Raw genomic sequence first — 17,106 nt, forward strand, 5'->3', positions numbered from 1 at the left:
TGCCCTTTTGATATTCATGTTTCTATTAAATGCATTTCCGGTCTAAGTACAAGCACGCACAGCAAATTGCACAATAAAAAAAACCTTCCGTAGATAAAGACTACAGATGCAAACAAACAAAATAATGCAGTAACCTTTTACTCGCCTGCTGGAGGTACTGTCTGCTGCATAGAATTTTAAATCCTCATCTGCAGATGCAATTGAGCCGGTATTGCCAAGGACTTGTCTCTTCCTGTGCTGATTCTATGCAGCTATTCATCGAAAGAGCACATTATATTGAAAACTTAAATTAGTAATAGGTAAAATGACTTAAATGGCTTGAAAGGAACCAACTTTACAAGAATCAGCTATAGCTATGACCAGTCACATTTCAGAGATGCCAGACACATTAGTGAAGTAAGTCTCATTGCTGATGCATGCTTGCCAGCAACGTGCAGGATGTGGAAGCAGAGAGAGCTAATGAAAAAAATTAATGCACAGATTTAAAGTGCAAGGACCGAGCTCTCAGATGCAAAATTGCATGTGTCCTGCATGCCACAGGAAACATCTTTTTTCACAAACATTTTTTGTTTGTACTACTAAAAATATGGTCATGAAAATCAACCCTCACATTCCCTTCCTTCATTTACGGGTCTGCCAGTAGACTGCAGGTAAGTTCTAACACAAATATCCTCACTGCACCTCTATTCCTCATAAATAAAAGCTCTAGCTTTGTCCTTTGGCAGCACATGGCAAAGGATTGCACAGATACATTTCTTAACAAGAGACACTAAGGGAAAGCATCAATATTTTCGATAATGGTTTTGCATACAGTAAGGTTAGGAAGCACAAGGGTACTTCAACAGAATTTGTATTATTCTTAGCAGAAATTAAACACCAGCAGTAAAGCCTGCTATTCATTATTTATGAATTTTACCCTTCCTCATGCAGTTTCTTTAATGTACTATTGATTTCAGGATGCATACAGAGCCAGTGACAGACAAGATCGAGCTTTATAGAATAACTATCAGCCAAATTAATATTTCCAGGAATATCAAGGTAATATTATTCTAAGAATTTTTTTCTTATCTATACACAATGGCACTTATGTTCCACTGACAGCGACACAGTTAAAAAATTAACTCTTTTCCTCCCCCAAAAGCATCCTATGATGTCATTTAAAATAAGACAGTCAAATTTTGCACTGCTGTTACCACTCTATTGTTTCTTCTGCTTTTCCAGCATTTGCTATCAGCAAAATTTTCAATGCATTTTTACTCTCTAAAGTTTATTTTATCTGAAAATAAAATTGCTTGCCCTCCCCCCCTTTTTTACTTCCTTATTTCCAACTAAAATACTAGATGCATTATGCTCTTCTCCATAATATTCATTAGCAGGAAGAAGCCACATAGACAACATCCTTGGAAGTGCAAATACTTTCCAGAATACCAGCTATTACTATTATTATTATTACATAAACTCGCACAACTTCCACAAGCTTGGTGAAACCTGAACTTAACACAACAGGATTGTTTATGGCTTTTGGATGCCCCATCCCTGGAGGTGTTCACAACCAGGTTGGATAGGGCTCTGGGCAGCCCAGTCTAGTATTAAATGGGGAAGTTGGTGGCCCTGCCTGTGGCAGGGGAGTTGGAGATTCATTAATTGATTCCTTCAGGTCCCTTCTAACCCTGGCCATTTTGTGATTCTGTCATTAATTGAGTCTAAATTACTTATTTTTTTTCACAGTACCCAAAAAACTGCTTAACTGGCATGCCTAGAGGGCAAAACACTCTTTCATATAAAAGAGCAATAGGTAAATATGAAAAACATAGCCTCTAACTGAAGGCTTGCTACTAGTAATAAAAAAAATTGCAGTAGGAAAAGCAGAAAATTGCGTTAAAAGCTTCATCTCCTGCAATCTCAAGAAATCCAAGACAATTCCTACTAAAATATGTGAAAATGTTCTTCAGATGCTTGAACTGTCACATCAAAGATAGCAAATTGAGAGAAAGACTTGAAAATGAAACTAAGAAGTCATCGAGCACACTGTCCGTGCAACAGGCAGGTTTCAGAGCAGTACAGGAAGGACCTGAGAAACAATTTCCATTTTCAGCAGTGTAGCCCAAGGCAACACAACAGAAGTGGTTTCCAGCTTCATCAGCTTCTCTCAAAGCCCCTTCTACCCAGCCTGGGGGGAGGCGAAGAGCAGGTGATTGTCTGACAACACTCAGGCTCATCCTCTCCCTTCCCATCCACCTAATGAGGACTACAAAAAAGGATTGAAAAAGATAAAACTCTTTTTGTTCCAGAATTGTGCAACTACAGAAGCCTGTACAGCACGAACACCTTGTACCTACTAAGATCCCCATCTCCTACCTGACCCTCTTTTCCTGATGCCAAGTTTTCTTATTCATAAAACAACACACCCAACCCTGTATCTTTTTCCAAAAAATTTAACAGTGATGTTCTACTGTTCCCAGCCTCCGCCAGAGATAAAAGAAAAAACACAGACCTAGTACTTGCAGTGTTAGACTCTTATGAAGCTGAGTGGATGTGCCATCCTCAGCCCATTAGCAGCACAGGCACACAACCCAAGCCCTGGCTTCCAAGAGCTCACAAGCACTGTGATGTTGAGGTTTGCTTCTTATTCATGCGAGACAATCAACAATCCACACCATTGCTGTTCCTCGTTCCTGAAGAAGACTTGCTGCCTGAAACACAGTGACATATTTAACTAACTGACCTGACAAACATTCCAATATAGATGTTGGATCATCATTAGCCTCCCAAATTAGAGTCTCCTTAGCCTACAGGTGTATGCACACAGCCTTCTCATCAACTCCATACTGTGTTCACATTCAGTATTCATCTTGCATCTGTCCACGTACCTGGATTCTGCTCAAGAAAAAGTGATGATACCAACTCTATATTGGTTCTATACTGTTTCGCAAGAACCACCCCCCCCAAAGGTTAACAGACTTCAGATGCTCATTATATCTTAGACGCATACACCAATTACATTTGTCTCAATTTTGCTAAAGTATTCCACACAGATGAAGTGATATTTAATATTTATTGCATGTGGATGCAACAAGGAAAAAAGTTTTATCTGTATGTAATTGAAGTACTCTCGACAATGACTTGAACATACTCATACACAGCCTAAAACAAAGTTAAAAAAATCATAGAATGGCCTAGGTCGAAAAGGATCTCTAAGATCATCTAGTTTCAACCATCCTGCCACAGACAGAGTCACCAACCACCAGACCAGGCTGCCCAGAGCCACATCCAGCCTGGCCTTGAATGCCTCCAGGGATGGGGCATCCACAGCCTCCTCGGGCAACCTGTTCCAGTGCTTCACCACCTTCTGAGTGAAAAACTTCCTCCTGATATTTATTCTAAACTTCCACTCTCAGGAAAGCCAAGGCACAGACGGAGCTGAACTTGGCTAGGGATGAGAAAAAATAATGTGTTCTACAGGTATGTAGGCAGGAGGAGATGGAACAAGGAGAGTGTTCCCCCATGATAAATGTGGATGGAGAACTGGCTTCCGCAGACATGGAAAAAGCTAAGGCTGTTTCTATGTGCATGTGTGTGTGTGTGTTGTTTTTGTTATTTTAATTTGTTTGTTTTAAACACAGCACAGAAATACAGCAGGAGATTATAGACCAATTGAATACAGTATATCAGTAATCCTTCAAGTAGATTATGAAATAAATTCACATTAATATACATGGCGTATTCCTTTTTAGTATGCTAACATAACCTCAAACTATTAAAGTTTCTCAAGATACCCACACTGGTTTGTCTTGACAGTGAATCATTTTCCTCCTCTGGAGCTCTAGGAAGCCATTTGGGAATGAACACTCAGCTGACTGCCAATTTGTAACCCAGCACTGAAGCAGTTAATACTTTCCTCAGCATAAGCAACAAATACTTCTCTTTCAGAGCTCTTCTTTCAGGCTGTCTGCTGATTTCTGAAGGAAACACTATCAATCTATGCTTGGTATCTTTTCCTAAAGGTGACTTAATTACGAGTTGATACCCTTTTTCCAAACTAAGGTAATGAACAAAAATCCTGAAGCAATGTAACAAGGTAACTGATGTTTTACAGTGAGGATGCTGCTGTAAACCACAGCAGAAGCAAGTGGTTGGTCACTTCAGAGACACCCATTTCCACTCATATTGACGGAAGAAAAAAGGAGAACAGCCTGCCTCTCCGAACAGACACCCCATAACCACAGAGAAGGTGCTAACTGTTCTCCAGAATCATGGGTTAGTAACCAGAGAATCCCTGCTAGATCCTTGAAACAGAACGCCTTAGACTCAGTGGGGCTGAAACACCTAGTTCAGAGGCAGGTGCACAGGTATTGCTTCGCACAGAGCATACAGAGGAGGAGAAAGGCTCTCAGGCAATGCAGCAAACTTTCAATGCTGAAATTACCACATGAACAAGAGAAGTCACAGCATAAAAGCTGGATAACGCTTTTAAAGAATTTACGTACTTTCTTAATTTTAAAGCTTGCTTAACCTCATTAACTTATTTACTCTCCTCAATAATCGAGGTCTTCATAGAGCTGCAGACAAAAGTCAATTTTCTGAAATACAGTTTCTCAGCAGCATTTTCTGAAAAGGCCATGAACCCCTGGAAGCGCAACAAAACCAAACAAGAACTCCCAAATTTCTCCATGTCTGAGTGCATAGAAAAGCAGTCCTTCACTTCCTCGCTACCAAGTGTGAATATTTCAAATAAGAAACCTTGCAAACCAATTTCAAAATTGAAAAGAGAAAGACAAGAGCCTTATACAGATCAGTGTTCCCACTGTATTTCATGTGGCTCTCAAGAACCACAACAACAATGAACCTATTCTAATCCTTTCTGCTCTTCAGGCTGCAGGAAACAAGTGGATTGGATTTTGTTATGTTTAAGACATAGAAAACAAAGGTGACTGGCCACTTCACATAGAAACTTACAATGGTAACATAACCATTATTAAATAACACGCATTTTTGTGCCCTGTTTCTCCACTCCAGCCTCACCCTCCATCTACAGGCTTACATTAAGGCAAAATATTTGCTATGGATATTATCTTCCAAAATATTCTATCTCAAGCCCTTATTCACTTTGAAGTACATTTTCATGACCTTGTCAGAGGTCACGGTGCAGATTTCTCTGCAAGCCTTACCCATAGCTAATGTTAACACTGTACGTATGCACAAGTCATAGAGAATAATGCCAGTTTAACACCAGGAGGTCAGCAAAATTTTAAAAGCTATTTTTAATGTAGATAAAAGTTCATAGCAGTACACAATTATATTTCATTCCCCTGATAACTTTAGTTGAAAAACTGAGTTGCCTTAGAGGCAGAAGCTGGCAGCATTTAATGTGAAATAACATTAGCAGACTTCACGTAAGCAAAGAAGTATCTTGCCTGCCAAGTGCAAGTGTCTCTATTAGCAGAGGTACTTACGCCAGGATACAGATTTCAAATTCCACACTCCCATACAAAGGAGTAAAGAGGGGTAACTGTTCATGTAGTCGGACAGGGAAGAATTGGAAAGTTGATTTGGCTGGAAAATAACACTCAAATACAGAAGGCCACAATAAAAATCATCACCTATGCTGATCTCTATGCTATTTCAGTACAATTTACCAAAATTGTACAGAATACAAACTGAAAAGGAAAATAAGGAGATGAAAGGACATGACGAGGCTGAAGATGCTGCAGTTTGAGCCAGCAGGGTTAATACAGAACCTCAAACACAACCAAATCCACAGATGCCATACGCAATGACCACACTCATTTGCTACTTTGTTTCTCACTTTGTCAACAAAATGAGACTAATGCTTACTATTGCTTACAACACTGGTACAGTAAAGAGGTGAATGACTACATTATCAGCTTGCTGTATATCGCTAACAGTGGGACAGAACAGGAGGGATACAATTTTGAAGACAGGACAAGAAAAAGCAGCTGACAAGAAGTTGTTTGGGGTTCTTTTTGTTCCTTTCCTGTAACTAAAGTAGAGGGAAAATAAAAGGTAAGGATTTTGACAGCAAGGAGCCAGCTTGCTAAAGAGAAAAATGTTCAGTACCGAGCACAGAACTGCAGCAATAAACATACTGCATCTTGCTCAGAGAGAGCAGGAGCTCGATCTCCAGCATGCCTCTTTAAGACTTCCCAAGCATTCCATGCTCCACCTGATTAATCATCTACAACTGCCTTCACATTTGACCAGTGAGCAACCCCAGCCATGGCAGGGCAGAAGAGATGACTACAAACCACTGACATAGCCGTGAAGAATAGTAAGCTGTTATCAGGACATCCCAAACACGCTTTACATATTACTGGAACAGAATTTTACTTCTGAACTATGACTAGTTCTGGTATTTTAAGGCACACATTTTCTTGGACACTCTACAATCAGTAGGTGCACAAAGGTTAGGCTTAGTAAGATTATCACGATGGAAAGAAAGCCAGAATAAATGGAAACGCTCACCACTGTCATAGGCTCGCAGTAAACTCCACAAAGACCAAGCTCCAGAAAGAGATCCTTCCTCAGTGGCAGTCAGCCCTTAAATGGGATGGAGGAGAGGTGGAGGGTGGCTCTGTCCCTTCTGGTAGCACAGGTGAATTGCCTTCACCTGTGCTCCCATGGCTGACTCATTGCTTGTCTCAGGTGGTCAATCAGAAGCTCAGGCCACAATCAACAGTTCCCATACAGACATTAACGAGCTTTAAGTAATATGAGAATGTGCAACACCTGCTAAGTGGTGATGGCATAAGCAAGGTCACCTGTGCACACAAGCTGGGAGCTAACTTACACATCCATGGATCTTTCTGCAGCCCTAAGCAGCTAGTAGAGATAAAGTAAGCCACCTCAAGTAATGCAACTGAAAACTGATTAACTTGAAGTAGAAAAAGGTATACAAGGATGTTAAATTCATATGCAACTATGTGCCTTTAAACAGCATTTTTTATTGGGAGAAAATACTCAATTTCCCTCCATCTCTGAACATTTTTTTGCCCCAGAATATTCTGTTTACAAGTCATCTTCATAATATGTAAAACTTACTTGTTATCAAACTGCCTGAAGTACTTAGGTCTTAAAACAACACCAAACTGAACTGACTCATGTTCAATTATATGGAAGAGTCCTAAATGACAACCACTGCACATTCTAGACTGAGGAGGAGAAAAACCAACAAAAGATGCCTGAACAACTTGGAAAAATAGTTATCATTCTGTTACAAAGACAACAATTGTTAGTCCATACTTCAGAAAACTGTTTGAAACTGTTTCTTTAAGTCAGAGATTAACATGCTCTGCAAAGCCTTGAAAATCATCTGCAAACTAATCAGTAGGACATATTTGAACACCATATAAACACCTTTAAGACAGGAAAACATGAATATTTCTACTTTCATAATTTCTAAACTAAAGAATAATACAAAGAGACCTTTAAGCAAAACAAATGTTTCTGTTAAACACTCTTCATCTTATGGGTTCTTCCAACATCGAAAAAGCACCATGTGGGCTGCATGCTGCACCCACTAGCCAACAACCCAAGCAACCCATTCCCCACTCACAGATTTCTAAGAGTCACACTGGAAAATGCAAGACCTTAAGAGTTATGCATGCAGGATCTTTTGTTAAATCAGCAATTTGTTTGATTTGTCATAGATTTTGTTGTGGTGTTTTTTTTCCTGGCAATTGTTTTCGATTTGTTTAAATATATATTTAGTTGGACATTAGTGAGATGGAAATAAGGACACCAAAATCTTTTACAATACACAGCAGTAGGTAACTTACTTCCTTTTGTGTAGTCTCCATTCAAACACACTTATTTCCTCTGAGCAAGATGCTTAAGGACACAGGCAAGGTGAATTCCACAATTGCTCATGTTCCATTTTGTTGGGTGTTCTTTTATCCTGCCATAACACAACTAAACCAGCTTCAACTAAGTTAAAATTTAGAGTAACTAAATTACCATTCACTATTTACAACTAAGAAATCACACACTATGTATAATCAATGAATATACAGATGTTATAATTAAGAAATAAACAAGTGAGTTTGGCTGAGCAGGTTATTATACCAAAAAGAGAATAAATAGAGTGCTTACCCATGTCCCGGGCATGCTGTAAAACTCCAAAGGAGGGATCTCCAGAAAGAGATCCTTCCCCACTGGTAGCCAGCTCTTAAATGGGTCTAGGAGAAATGGAGCCAGGCTCCACCCCTTCTGGCAGCACAGGTGAATTGCCTTCACCTGTGCTCCCAGGGCTGAGTCATTGCTCACCTCAGGTGATCAATCAGAGGTTCAGGCTGTGATTCAGCAGTTCCCATAAAGTCCAGAAAAAGTTTTTTTCCTTTTGTCAGTTGATATAAGTGATATATTAGTATTGCGCCCTCTCCTACACTACATACTCTCATTTTTTCTATTCTATCACAGCTGCGATGCTATTATGAGATGAAGTATCCACTCTTCAGGAGGCCTCACCCATCCCATCTCTCTCACATGAAGTTTTTAAATAAATAACCAGAAACCTCTAAAGCACCATGCTTTTAAACTGGCAGAAAAGACAATTACAGTGCAGAAAAAAAACATCTTCCTAAACAAATTTGCACCAGAACAGTTTATGCTGCAGTAGTGCTCATGTTTATACACCATTTGTTACATAAGGTCCAACATGCTGATTTCCATATCTTAAATGAATAGATGAGAAATATTTTCACGTATTTTTATATGTCCAGGGCCTTTTACTATCAACTAAGAGCAATAGAGAGACTTCAACTGCACATTACCAAGTGACAATTTACTTATGACTTCTAGCAGACTTTGCTTGGATGCACACAGCAATGGGATATAGGCTATGGACACAACCTGAGACAACAGAAATCCTATGTTCTTAAAATGAAGCTTCACATTACAGCAATCTAATATTGAAGCTAGCTATCTAGAGAAACTGTGGAGCGTCTATCCTTGTAGATAACCAAAAATCTCTAAGATGGTCCTGCTTTGAGTTGGGGGTTGGATTAATGACCTCCTCTCCAAAATCCCTCCTAATCTAAATCACTTCAAGAGTCCACAAAACTGAGAGGATCAGAAGAACAGTTATTGCACACTGTGAAACAGTATACTAATATACAGTACATCAACAGTATACAGACTGATACTTGATTTTTTTGCCTGTGAAACTAAAGAAAACATTATAGAAATAAATTATTTTTCTTCCTTTTAAACAGCAGTCAGTAATACTTACTATTAATTACTTAATATCTACGTCCTTCTCATATTTCTTACAAAAATTTGTCATTGCTTTCTTTTACCACAGAAGATTAACAAGATTATAAAATTAACTGTTACTGGTCTTATTCCTGCAATGACTGACTGCTGATCTCCAAAATAAGACAATGACATAAAAGTTTTTCTAGAAAATGTGTAAATAGCATTTCTGCCAGAGGGAAAAGGAAGCAGTGATACACACATCCCTAGCAATGCTCAAGCCCCCAAGTTTTATTACACTGCAGATAACAGGGACTATGTACATACTCACAGAGCCAGAAGGCTTCTCCTGTGCTGCGTGTACACTGAAGCATATATTAGCACTTCACACAAAACAAAAAAAACAGGATGCAGGGTGTTTTTAATACATTTGTTGCACTTCAGTACACTGATAGGAGTCAGTGCAAGCTGGGCACTTGATTCTCCATTCAGTTAGTCCTCCAGCACTCAAGTTGTGGTACTTCTAGTCATTGTAGAGTCAGTTTTTAATTCTACTCACAGAAGGACAAAAAAAAAATTCTTCAGACTTCAGTGATCCCAGGAGATCTTTAATTCAACGTTCTATTCAAATGACAGCCAATACTGAATTCAAACCAAATTGCTTGGGCTTTTGTCCAGTCAGGTCTTAGAAATCTCCAAGGATATAGTAGATGTTTGCACTTTGTAGTAGAGGTCTGTCAACCCATATAGATCCTTACCAGTTCAAGACTTAGGAAACAGAGAATACTGTAAGCAGAACCAAAACAGAACTCAATAAATGCAACTGCCTGTGTAATTAGAAATGCGGGATTTCAAAGTTGCATAGATTGCCATGAAGTCAAAAAGAGTTGGTATCAATAGTCATGTCACTTCCTACACTGACTCCTCGATGTATTGCCCGAACATTCTGGAAGTAGATTGATATACAAGAAAAGAAAATTTAAATATATATATATATCAGCATACAGCAATAGTTTAAGTGGATACAGCAAGACCATCAGTAAAGATGTGATAAAAGGATGCTGCAGCAATCACGATGCCAGATGATGAGAGCTGCGATGAGAAGTTTAACTGTGTGGATAGAATAACAATGTCTCAGATTTTCTGCAGGAGCAGTCAGGACGATGGCATGTGCAAGACAACAACAGCAGTTACTCCATGTGTAGAGATACTATTTTTTGAACCTGTATTGAGACAACATGAAGTAATATTGAAGGAGGAAGCACACCTCTGCACCGGGCTGCTACAAACGTACAGTCAGCTCCTTACTCCTGACCCTATCACTCAGGCACAGCGTCCCCTTCCCACCCTTACAAAGGCAGGGAGAAGGGATGATGGTGCTTCACAGGACAGCACTCGGCCTGGCAGCGCCTTACGGAACTGCGACAGACCTACCACTGGGAGGAGCTGCGGACACACGCGATTCCAAATCCTCGCCTTTCCCCAGTAGAGGTGAACGGGACACCGCTTAGTGCTGTGCACCAACCTGTGCCTTCTTGTCCCTCGCCGCGGCACTTCTCAGCCTCCCAAGTACAACCATACCCAGCCCTGCTGCCTCCTCACACCTCCCGCGCACTCACGTGCTGCGACGCGCCGATGCCGCACCGCAGGAGACGGGCGGGAACGCGGGAGCACCGTCTGCTCAGCAGCGGCCTCTGGCAGACCTGCCACACAGCTGGGGTTCAAAGCCACTTTAGCTTCTTGAAACAGAACTCACTTGGTTTCGAAGATCTGATTTAAATAACCACAGTTCACTATAAACATCAATAGCACTACTCAACGCTGAAGAGAGAAGAGCAGAGCTAGCTTCAGAACACAGTATTTCTAAGTATCTACAGGAATGTTTGCTGATTTTTCTCCTCCTTCATCAGCTCACTACACAGCACCTTACCAATCAATTTCACTACTGGCATATGACACAACAAGGAAGAGGCTTGAGAAGAAGTTATGCAAAATATATATATATAAAAAATAAATATATATTTTTTTATATCCATAACCAAAGGGTCACAAGATAACTATTCCAAAACTTAATTCCTAATAATTGATGATAAACATCAAAATTATTTTACAAAGTCTCTATTACCCAAGTCACAGTTGACACTGCTTCAGAAAGATCATATACAAGTACAGTACAGTACTTAACTCTCTATGCAACAAAGCTAAGCTGCAAGCAGAAGCAGCCTCTTTGGCTGCAAATTTTTTAGCAGGACTTGAAGAAAATTCATGTGCCATAGACTAAAAGAATGCTTCAAGTTCTATCATGAACAGAAGAATTTTTAAGTGCTAAACTGGTGACAATAAAAAAGTGGGCATAAGATCTGAGTTGCCTATTTTTCAGCTCTTCTGATCCAAAACCCAAACATACTAATAGCTTCATGGTATCCAAAACTATCTTCTCAGCAGTACTAGCATACATCCAAGGGGACAGACAAGAATGTAATGAACTGCTCTAGGATTCTGCTGTCAAGATGACCTAGGATTCAGCTGGAGATGTAGAGCTCAATCCGAGTTACTAGCAATGTCTTTTTCATTTTCTAAAAAGAGGAAGAAATGAGACTGCTGAATAATTCCTGTGGGTTTTCTGAAATTTTAGATCGAAGTGGATGTTAATTACTAGAGAGGATAACAAAGACAAGAAAGGGAACACCGATATACACTTCCCTGATTTCATACGAAACAGTACAAGTGCTAAGTCCCAATTAGGTCCTCAGTTATACACATACAGCCATCAACTCTTCAAATTGAAACTCAAAGGGTTTTTCCAATACAATCCAAATTAATTATTTATGGTTATATAGGTTTAGTTCTACTGAAGTGAACAGAAGTTGGCATGCGCAGGATAAAATGAATTGACTTGTGCAGTTTTACAGTATCATGAAAAACACACGTGCCACAGCGAAAGTATATGCAAAGCTACAGTTAGAATAATTTAAAGATACGTTTACAGAGTAAAATTTAAGCTATAGCAAGTGTGAAAGATTGTTATTTATGTTTTAATCACTAGCTGCCCAAATGAAAAATATAATGAAGGAGTGAGGCAAAAAGTATGCCATGAAGTTTGTCCTGTTTGAAAGATGGAAACTATTGAACAGACCTAAAACAAGTTAGAGATGCTGACATGATTAGAACAACTCTGGTAGAATCATTAAGAATAAAACAGCCCATGCATAATCTCTTTACTTTCTCTGTTTCCTATTGAAAGAATTTTCAATAGCCTCCTGATCAATCAGCCAAGAGGAAAAAACTAATCAATTCTATGTACTCTTTAATCAGCTTCACACAGTCAAACAAAACATTAACAGGTGATTAACAAAGCATTTAATTTTGGTCTGGTCTCATCAAGAGGTCACTCAAGATTTGTCTGCAACTACCAATGATATCTTGGCTGCAGATAATTATGTATACGCATATACAATTGAAGTTTTCTCACGGTTTGTTTTTTTTTTAATTTTTATTTTTAAAGAACTGGAGTTAGAAACTTTGAAGGATGCAATCTTCCATGATTCATTCATGATAATATCAAACAGCATCAACTCAATCAAGCTACTCACACAACAAAATTCCATTTTGCCACTGAAAAGAGCGAAAAGAAGAGTAAATACAAATACCAAGCCTTGTAAAAGGCCAATACTTGTAAAAGATGCTTTCAGAAACTGTATTGAAGTTACCTTCACTGAGACTAAAGAAAAACCACAGCATAGACTTAGTAATAACTCTGTATAGCAATCTTTTAGCAGATTACACATTGAACTAAGTACGTAAAGCTAGCCGAGGTTATTCTCTATTACTGTTTTAAGGTAGTACTCCCCATACCTATTTTCAAACCACAACTCCCAGATTAATATAAATGCAGATATCTGGGAATAAGCAGCTGAATTCATAGTAATTGCAACCTGTGTTATCAGAAGATACAGGATGCCAAATTTTATACTGAAACTATTAATGAAAATAGCAATCCATTTCCAATATTAAGAAAGGGTTGCTATTTAATTTCATGTTTATTTTGCATAAGATCAAACAATATGATGTCAAAGCACATCTTTAAAAATCTCTGGATTCTTTCAAATTCTTTGATCAGTCAATTTAATCTGTTTACTTACTTTTTACCAGAAGACAGGATAAATTTCACTTTCTAGCAAACAGTGTCTCTGAGGTGAATAAATGTCAAGAAATTCTCCAGTATATTACAGACTCTTATCCAAGACTGAAAGGCACTCTCAGGCAGCAAACATTTTTCTTCATTAATATGGATATGCAGCAAACAGTGAAAGACTCAGATATACTAAGTCTTGACCACTGTACTATACCTATCATTCTTCCGTATACGCATAACCAAATGGATGAAAGACTAGTTACATTTATTTAGATTTACATGACTTCTCACAGATGAGAACTCAACTGACTTTGAAACTTACTCTCAATAAGACGACGCCTTGGGTGCTCATTAATTTGCAAAAAGCTATACAATGTGCAATACTCTAGTAAACCAAAAGAACTAACACTTTCAGACTAACATCTAAATCTGTGTAGGTGTCAAGATGCGCAGGCAATATTGCTAAATTAACTTGTAAGAGCTTTCATATCTGTAACCATCTAAATATTTTTATGATTTTAGGATTTAAGGAAGAAAATAATGCATCTACTACATTAACCCTCATATTTTAACTGGGTAAAGCACTACCTTTCTAATCCATGCCAGTAATTTCCAATACTTTGAGGTTTCATTATACTCCTTAAAAAAGAAAAAAAGAAAGTCTTGCTAGGATGTAAGTGTAACGCTATGATGTGATGGAAAGTGCAGAAGTACAAGCAAGACTCGCACTTGCCAGAGCAATTTTTGTCTCTCCCTCTCACTTTTGTTCAAGATCACCTAGATGATTACAGCAGTTTTTCTGACTTCTGTTGCCAATTCCAAGCAGACTACACTTCATGGGTTACACACTGGTGATGTTTACAAACTTCTCTTTGCAGCCCATATACAAGAGTATTTTATAGACAATTTAAGGATTTGATATTATCACAGGATGGCAGCTGCCCAAGTCAAAGTTTAGGCCTATAATTCAGAGGTCTTCACCTAATCCTGCTCAATACTTCTTTCCAATTCATCTGGCCCATAGGAACGCATGTGAGTATCTGAGCACCAAGTGGTTCCTAGACTTGTACATCTACCCCTGAAAGCACAGTACCATTATTCACATCTAAATTGAACTCTGAAAATTAGAGTAAGGCACTAATTCATTAAACGTTAATTCTAACAAGAGAAACCTTCAAGCATTAAAAATTAATGCAGTCTAGTCTGTTTTCTGAAACTAATTTCAGACATAAGAAACAAGTAGCATTCTCAAATCATGAATGAATATTCTCTTACAGAGAGCGATTTACAAAATCCAGACAGGGCATTTAACAGTCAAGCCATCTTCAAAAGAAAGCTAAGCACTAACATTAGCTTTTCTCAAAACGTTGAGCATTTTGAGAAAGGCTTCTCAGAGTTCGCTGTAAGCTGTTTGAAAATCATAGGCAAAGCCATAACATCAGAAGTAAGAAAGGAACCAAAGTTATTGTATCTGACATTTAGACTTAAAAGTTGCAACAGCTCACTTTCCTGAGATTGACTCACATAATTGTACCTTTCAAATCCCAGCATAAACAGCTGTTTGAAGATCCTGCCTTTGGTTTCTATGAAGCACCAACAATTGCAGAAGATGATAGGTCAAGGCCTTAGTTTATTTTGACGGAAAGAAAGTTGTGCTATTCTGGCAGTTACATATCAGAATGAGAACTTCTAGTGATGCATGTCAGGATACCCTTGGAGGAACCAAACTGTCATGGAACTTTCAGTAAATATTTAATCAATGTCAGTAAGAAAAAAGCAGTTGCCCAGAGACATTATGGATGCCCCATCCATGGAGGAGCTTAAAGCCAGTGTGGATGGGGCCATGAGTACCTGATCTAGTGGCTGGCAGCTCTGCCTGTGGCAGAGGGGTTGGAATATAATGATCCGTGGGGTCCCTTACAACCCAAGCCATTGCATAGTTCTATGAAGAACAGATGCATTCCTCCTTTTTGTTTTGTCATTAAAGATCTGAAAATTCACATGCAGAATATGCCATCCCTTCTTCAGCCACAGCTACAAATAGCTCATACGCATTCTTCTCAGTCTGGAGCAACTTCAATTCAAGCACGTTATTATATACGAGTTATGTGGCAACTTCACCACTAGACATATCTACGCAGCGCTTAATTCAGAAGAGCCTTGCAGGTACACGTCTGCATGCATTATCAGAAGAGCATTAGCTGTACTGCACTAGAATTGTACACTGGAGCTGACATGGTACCAAAGCTGAAGGGCCACCAACCATTTAGCAAGTGATATTTAATGCAGCACACAGACAAAGTGTACAGATTTAAACAGTTATTCTCGTATTTGCAACAGCTGAAGTATATAGAACAACATTTAGGGGAGGAAAAGTGGATCGTTTGGTTTCTTGGTGTGATCTTTTTCCTTGAGAAGCAAGGGAAGAGAAGGAAGGTACTTGCATATCTCTGTTACTGGGAAACTACAGTGCGCAAGTCTCTCACATGGAAACATGGAAAAACACTAACATGAAGCTATTCAAGAGCTCTATCCTATTTTTACCATAACTATTGCTCACAGCACACTATAAAGACAGTCTTTTTCTTCTCTCTGCTTTCAACCCCTCAAATAAATCCCCTTTATTGGATTATGGATTAATGCAGCAACTATAGCAGTAAGCTGTTTCCATGAGAGTGAAAAAAAAACATAAGATGTGGACCACTAAGCAGAGGAGCTTTTCATTTCAATTCCGTGGGTCTGTCTTGGGTATTTTGTACATTACAGGAAAACATTATATTTCACTAAGAGGGTTTTGAACAATACATACAGGACAGATTTAGCACCTGCTAAAACACTCCCACAAGCATTAAAGTAATTAATGTAACTTCCTGTTTCTATTAAAACATCTCACGTCCAGCAAAATTAATAGCAACTTATTTAAATCATAGCTCCCACTGAACAATGAACACATATTAATGGCAACATTACCTCAAGAAAACCCAAGAAGTTACAGACTGCCTCTTGAATAGAGTGTGCTGAGCTACTGCTCCTGCTTCTTTCCCACAAAGAAATAAACCAATATTATCATCATCATGGACTATAACCCCCTCCCCAAAACAAAGTAAAGCATGCTCAAGAGCATTGACACAACTGCGTCAAAAAATTTGCAGATGTGGCTACGTGTTCTTATTTTATAGAAGATGATGCATAGAAAGAGTAATATTATGCTCTTAAATAAAACAGAGAAGTCAGTGGCAGAAGCTAAAAATAGGAAATGTGGATGGAGCATGGCATGATAGCTGGGAGAACTATAACTTCACCCCAAAGCACTGATGAAAAAAAGGCAGCTACATGAGTTAAAAATAACTTAAGATTAGTGAGGGAGTGATGAAGACAGAAGCCGTAAATCAACTGAATAAGCCAGAGACTCACTTAAGATAGTACTAGACTCAACTAAGGAATGTCAAGCCATGTTAACATTCTGCACAAATTAAATTCAATTGAGCTTTCTACATCAGCAATTTTGATTGGAACAGTGTTAAAAGCATGGATGCAGTGAAGTTTAAAAAAAAAAACACCTTCACTAGTCAAACTGATGCACCTGAGAAGATCACACACGGAAAACCTCAAGATCTCAAAAAGGCAAAGAACAACTCTTGCCCCTGGGTGGTTAGCAAACTATGATACGAAGAAAGATTTCTCAAGGAAGATGGAAAAATAATACCTGTGATGTATCAATGAGTTAAAGAGTTCATCACATTGCACAAAGCAAATCTCTT

At 38.7% G+C, this 17,106-nt stretch overlaps 1 protein-coding gene across 2 annotated transcripts in view; it reads right to left on the reverse strand.

Annotated features, from left to right (window-relative positions):
• FBXW7 (F-box and WD repeat domain containing 7) overlaps positions 1-8,176 on the reverse strand; it is a 132,966-nt gene extending 124,790 nt beyond the window's left edge. The window contains exon 1 of one of the 2 annotated variants that reach the window (XM_019614516.2): positions 8,110-8,175. In XM_019614516.2, coding sequence (XP_019470061.1) covers positions 8,110-8,124 — 15 coding nt within the window. In that variant the 5' untranslated portion in view covers positions 8,125-8,175. Of the gene's footprint in view, positions 1-8,109 lie in introns of both variants that reach the window. The other variant, XM_031553021.1, reaches the window with a different exon arrangement.
• Positions 8,177-17,106: the final 8,930 nt, after the last annotated feature.

This window comes from Meleagris gallopavo, chromosome 4 (genome assembly GCF_000146605.3).
Source record: "Meleagris gallopavo isolate NT-WF06-2002-E0010 breed Aviagen turkey brand Nicholas breeding stock chromosome 4, Turkey_5.1, whole genome shotgun sequence".
Taxonomy (NCBI): Eukaryota; Metazoa; Chordata; class Aves; order Galliformes; family Phasianidae; genus Meleagris; species Meleagris gallopavo.